We start from the raw sequence: 6,634 nt of genomic DNA, 5'->3' as shown, positions 1-6,634 counted from the left end.
ACAAAATATTTTAAATTTTAAATTAAAATAAATTTCATCAATAATCCTTTTTAAATACAAATACTTTTTTTGTAAATATAAGTATTTTTGATATATTTGTTTCATTTAATAGATGTAAGTATTTTTTTTGTTCAAAAAATGTTTAGGGACTTAATCGTTCAAAACATGAAATTCCGTTGACTTTGTTTCCCGATTTTTTTCATTATTTTACCACATTAACAATTTTTTTTATTAACCTGAATATCCAACCCGTTATGCGAACCGACTAATCCCAGGACGACCACCTGCTTTACAGATAGCCTGGAGTCATAGCATTTGAACCTCCGTAGCCACAAGAGAATTTTTATTCCTCATTGGATTTGAACCTGAGACCTTCTAGTACTTTTGACCTTTGGAGCCAAACTCAAAACAATATATTTAACAGGTTTTAGAAAGTCTAAAGAGTTATTTAACAAGTTTTGAAATAGGACTTATTTGTTCCAAAAAAATGTCCAATGACTTAATCATTTAAAACACTAAAGTCCATTGAATTTTTTAAAATTTTCTCTTTTATAAATATCTTGATTATTTTCTAATATAAAACATTTGTTATCATTTTTATAGTACTTCAATTGATTAGCTTACATAGTTTATGGTTATATTTGAAACCCATTCTTTGTTATATTGACGAGATAGTAGGAATAAAATGGGGGAAATTAATCAAAATAACCGATTTATATACTTTGCCACAATAACCACTATTCACACACTTTTAACAAAATGACCACCTCAAATCACGTTTTTTTGGTGGGGGGGGGGGGTGGATTTTGACCATAATGGTAAGGAGGGGTTCCACATGTATCTGATTTTGGATACAAAAATAAGATATTATACTTGATATATCAAGATCGCCCCCACGTTCCTTATACGTATGATTTTTGTCTCTCAAATCAGATATAATATCTGATTTTTGTCTTTCAAATTAGTTACATGTGTGACCCCTTGGTAGTATATGGTCTTCCAAAAACGATTTAAGTGGTTATTTTTGTTAAAAATGGTTATTTTGATAAATTTAAGTGTATAAATTAATGAGAATGGAAGTGGGGTGGTAGTAGCCTCTGTTCAAAAGTCAAAAGCATTAACGTGTGAGAGAGAGTAATTTTTACATTACTCAAGGCAAGCGTGTACCAATGGGGAGACGGAATCCAAAACGCAACACATGTGTTATATTTATTACTTACTTTTTTTATTCAAACAGGAACACAAAAAATAATATGTATTTATTCAACTTGTAATCAATTAAAAATATGTATTTGGAAATGTTTGATTTATTAAGAAGAGTGTTTATTTAACCTGTTTGTATTTTTCAATTTTTCAGAAACGTTTATATTTTATTATTATTTTATCTGGTAAGAAGTAAACTAACCTCTTATTTTCATTTTCTTGTTCTTGAAACCTTTAACAATAACGTTTATCAATCGATTAATCTTAATCGATCATTTCTCTCAATTGATCATTATCAAATCGATCATCACATAGTTTCGTTTAAATGAATGTTAAATATATATTTTAAATACAAATTTCGTAATAGTGATGAATAAATATGTGAAATTGTATAAATTTATCTATAAATTCAACATTATAATTTTTTTAATCGGTAAAATAGACAATTTAAACAAATTCAGACATTAATCAGTTTATAAAAACAAGCACTCTTATTGATTTGGATTTCAAACTTCAACACCACATCTTATTAATTAGAAGTAAAATAATACTTCAGACGTCGGCACCTTTTAAAAAACAAACATCACCTTAGTATATTCATACATGTGGTTTTTATCCAGGAGAACGCGACGAGAGAGCTGGTAAATAATTTCAAAATCGAATGAAATTAAATCATCGTCATCATGAATTATATCTTTATATTTGGAAAAAAAATAACATAAATGTTTTTATCTTGTGCAACATAATATCTAGATAGTTCAAAAAATCAACACCAATTCTCAGTTGTCTTCTATCAATTAGGGGTGTTCATAGGTTAAAGATATTTAAACAACTCAATCTAATGTTTGTACTTTAAAACTTTTTAACTCAACCCGGATCGATACTTTGATACATTAAAATATTTTCTTAACCTTGAATATGTTATTTCTCTATTCATAATTTCTTTTTCATTATCAACCATTTGATAAAACTTATTCATACTTCTTAAATCTTATGTGTATCATATTCAATTAATCTTCTCAATTTACATATATATATATATATATATATATATATATATATATATGTTCACTGTTATTGAACATATATACGAATGAGTTGCATAGAGATGAAAAATAGATTGAAAATATGTGTACATGTAGAGGGTAAGTGAAAGTGTAATTGTCTAATGTATATATTAATAGAAACGCAACAATCATATTAAATCCAAGAAATAAAAGGATATCGGGTTTATCATGTTGGGTTAGGTTCAAACAATTTTATAACTCGATTAAACTTCAAGTTGAGTTATTTTACGTTGGGTTGAGTTGGGTTGGGATGAGTTGAGTTGAGTTGATCGAGTTTTGAACACCGTTGCCATCAATCATGAATAAAGCAATCAACACGGTATATTCGATTGTTAGCGTATTTTGATATAGCCACAAACATCTTTGTTTCATATGTCCTATGCAGACGTCTAAAATCCACACTAACATGTTCAAATTAAAGTTGATCAACTTTTATATATCTGACTGTATAAGCAACACATATTATATACAAATTTATGGTGTTTACCAATAGAAAAGTTATTGTTAATATATATATATATATATATATATATATATATGCATATAGGGTTGAATTCACGTGAGACCAAAAGTTTTTCCGTGAAATCCGTAAGACCAATTTATGTTCATTGATCAACTTTACAAGCTAATGATCTAATGGTCAAAAGTTGTACGGTGACAATTTTGTGATTATTGAGAAGTCTCGTGGCAATTTTGTGGTTATGAATGATCAGATTATAAATCTAATCCAAGGGTTGAGAATTAGTCTTACAGGTCTCACGAAAAACCCTTGATCTCACATGATCTCAAGTCTCTCTCCCCCCCCCTCTCTCTATCTCTCTCTCTCTCTCTCTCTCTATATATATATATATATACATACATATATTGTTTTTTGTATTTAGTAAATAATTTATTATTTTGTTGATATTTATTGTTTTTAGCAACATACGATTTTTAGCTGTTAGTTGATTTAAATATCCCTTTACTAGAAATAAACAAAGTTTACACGTTCAATGCATAATCTAACAAACCAATTTTTACTAAAATAAACTCTTGAATGTCTCAAAATGTATCTTTTGGTATTTGTGGGTTTTGGTCTCAGTTTATATCGACCGCCTAGTCACTCGGACGATCACAATCGGTCAGGAGTTATTAAAGATGAACCCTCCTGACTACAATATTTTGATAACCGTAGATTAAAAACAAGAGAAGATGAGATTTTCAGTAGAATCAATTGCACTTCAACCAATAAGCCACAATTCAAGTGATCCTAAAAATCTAATTTTTTATGCTCAATTTGTTAAAGAAATAATATTTAAAATATGACAATTGGATGTAAAGCCTATTTTTCTATTTTATAAGGACACAATATTATAGTTATTTACTTATTTAATAGACGTGTCAAAAATAAAAAGAAGAGTGAATTAGATTTTAGGTCCCTGTGGTTTACCAAAAATCTGGTTCTCGTCCCTCAATTTCACTAATTACATCATGTGAATGTTGGTTTTGGTACATGAGGCTAACGGTCGTTAAAAAGGACCGTTACATGGTGCCATAGCATGCCCTTCATGTGAGGGGGATTTTAGTCTTTTTACATGTTATATATGACTTAATATTACTATATAATTAAGTCTTGAAAGCACATATATATATACACACATACTTTAAGCATTTAAAAAAACCAACCATCTTCCTTTTCTCCCCATTTTCTTGTGCCTTTTATATCAAGAATGAAGGTGTTGGAGGGGGTTGAAGGTGGGTTCCATTGGAGGAGGTTGGAAAAGCTATGATTCCATAACCCAATGACCATCTCTAATGATTGGAACCGCACCATCTCCGGTGAACAAAATGTTGGGAACCAGGGTTTTCTAGTTTGATAAATGTGGATAGATTTCTGGATCCTGTATTGGAAAGACACTTTTCAAATATTATATTTCGCCCCTATAATGCCTTATGTTTGCAAGAAATTAGTAGTGGGATAATTAATATAGAAATTTCATACACGAATTAAGGCACAAATTCATTTATAAGAGAGATCGATGGTTTCAGGGAGTTAGATAGTTAACAGGTAACTGCATGATGGTTTTAATTGCTTACGGATAAAGTTGGAAACAGTTACAACTGACTAAGAGCTTTGAATCAGAAGCAACATGTAAGAAGAAGTTTAGAGCTTTGATTATTAGGATTAGAAACATTGATCACACTTAGAATTTTAGTGAAAACTCAGAGCTCTGATTACACCATCTTTGAACTCAAACTTTGTCGAAATTTCGCTAAATGCAGGAACAATTTCAAAAAAGGTTTCCATCCACCAGGGGTACCGCCCCTTGGACTCCCCGGGGGCGCGACCCCTTTGACCTCCATTTTGACGATCTAAGGTGATAGAGGCACCATTAGTACTGAGAATGCACTCCGCACCTCCATAGTCACATTGTTATGAATTATCATCTTAACCGATTTCAAGTAAATCACAATTACACCAAATAATTGATGACACTAAATCATCAACTCGGAATAAATTGTTTCCGATGACTGAACCTCACACCATGTATGACATGTTTTCCACCTCTCTCTTTCCATACAAAACCTATTGGATTAAGTGACATGTAACAAAGCTTAGTGACTAAGTCATTTGGGTAACATCTAGCAAAACTTGGTGCAAAATCCATTTGGGATGGTAGACCAACTCTTAACAAAAGGGGGATGGATAGGTGGGTGGAATTAAGATAAAGTAAGAAGATTACGATGAAACAATAGGGTGACTTTAAGTTTTGGGTGGTGTAGTTTAGGTTTTAGGATTTATGTAAGGAAAATTACCCAGAATAACCACTTTATACATAATACACTAACAAAATAACCACTTTTCATAGTTCTCTTACAAAATGGATACTAAAATCGCCCCTAGAGGATAGTTTTACTTTATGGAGGGCGATTTTAATCCATGAGGTAGATATGAGTCCCACATGTATTGAGGGACAAAAATATGATTTTGTAAGCTCTTTCATGCAAATCAACCCTACCCCATGCAAATCGCCCTGGTGGGCGATTTTGACCTCTATTTTGTCCTATGGTGTAGATATTCTATGATGCAACTTTTTGTTTGATTTGACAATTCAATGACGACGTGACTAAACATAGGGAGCGATTGTATCATGTTGTATTTCGGTTTATTACAGGACGATTTTGTATAAAATGTCCATAATAAACCGAAATATCTTGTATATGGTGGAAGATGATGGTGAAAAAACTGGTCCCTGCTATGGACATGAAGACAAAGATTAAAAATAAAACTAAATAATCGAAATACCTTGCATTCATGTAACACATTTGTACGTTACGAAAAATTTATAAAGGAAGAGGGCCCGGCACGTGAACTAAATTTTCAGTGAAATGAAAAGAAATTTCTTTTAAAGATATAAGAGTAAATTACACATTTGGTCCCTGTGGTTTATATTTTTTTACCCATAGTGGTCACAAAATCATAATAATACAAGGATGGTACCCTTCGTACGCATTTTTGCACCTATTGAGTACCTTCATCTAACGAAATCAATAAAATTTCGTTAACCTGGTTAAAATTCAAGGGTATTTTGGTCTTTTTATTTATTTTTTAATTAAAAAATAAAGAAAATATTATACATCTATAAATTACAGGGACCAAGAATGTAATTATACATATATATACATAGACAACACACGTTCATTCAGGCAAAACTCCGATGAAACTCCAGCCAAAAAAGATAACAGGTTAGCCATTGTTATTATGGGTAGATTTTTTAAAGTACGATGCCTTAATAAAAAATAATTTGAAAGTACATTACTGTAACAAAGAAAAACAAAAATAGAATATTATAATAAAAAAATTTATGAAAATAAGTTGATATTTCATCTATTTAACCATATTTAAAATTGTTTAATAGGATATAAAGACAAAAAAGAGATTAAAAAAATTTCCTTAAATTTAACAGGGTTAATGAAAATCTTACTGATCTCGTTGAAGGAAGGGCTCAATAAGTGCGAAAATCGTAAGTACCATTTCATGTATTTATTTTGATTCTGAGACTACTCTGAGTAAAAAAAAATATAAACCATAAAGACCAAACTCATAATTTACTCTATTTTCATTATAAAAATCTATAAACAGTAAGTTAAAATATGACATCTAAATTAGAGATTTTAAGGTTAAAATAAACGATGATTTTTTTGGCTTTTTCTATAAATTATTGAAACAATTAAATTACATTCCCATAATTATTGAAGCATCTTACGACCCAACTATTTCTTTATTCTCATCACTTTTATATCATCAATCAAACGACCTAAATTCATAGATGAAGGCCCCCTTTCGGTTGTCGACTTTTTCGCCAAATTTGCCCACCTATTTG

The 6,634-nt window shown here is 30.4% G+C and overlaps 1 protein-coding gene across 1 annotated transcript in view; it reads right to left on the bottom strand.

The window, feature by feature from the left end:
* Window positions 1-6,524: 6,524 nt before the first annotated feature.
* The window catches only part of LOC112503386 (7-deoxyloganetic acid glucosyltransferase-like), a 6,245-nt gene continuing 6,135 nt past the window's right edge, over window positions 6,525-6,634 (bottom strand). Inside the window, exon 4 of the mRNA XM_025107443.1 lies at window positions 6,525-6,627. Within this exon, the coding sequence (XP_024963211.1) occupies window positions 6,525-6,627 (103 nt within the window). The remainder of the gene's footprint in view (window positions 6,628-6,634) is intronic.

This window comes from Cynara cardunculus, unplaced genomic scaffold (genome assembly GCF_001531365.2).
Source record: "Cynara cardunculus var. scolymus isolate 2C unplaced genomic scaffold, CcrdV1 Un_Scaffold_2947, whole genome shotgun sequence".
Lineage (NCBI taxonomy): Eukaryota > Viridiplantae > Streptophyta > Magnoliopsida > Asterales > Asteraceae > Cynara > Cynara cardunculus.
The sequence above is the reverse complement of the archived record's forward strand: the minus strand, read 5'-3'. Positions and strand labels throughout refer to the sequence as shown.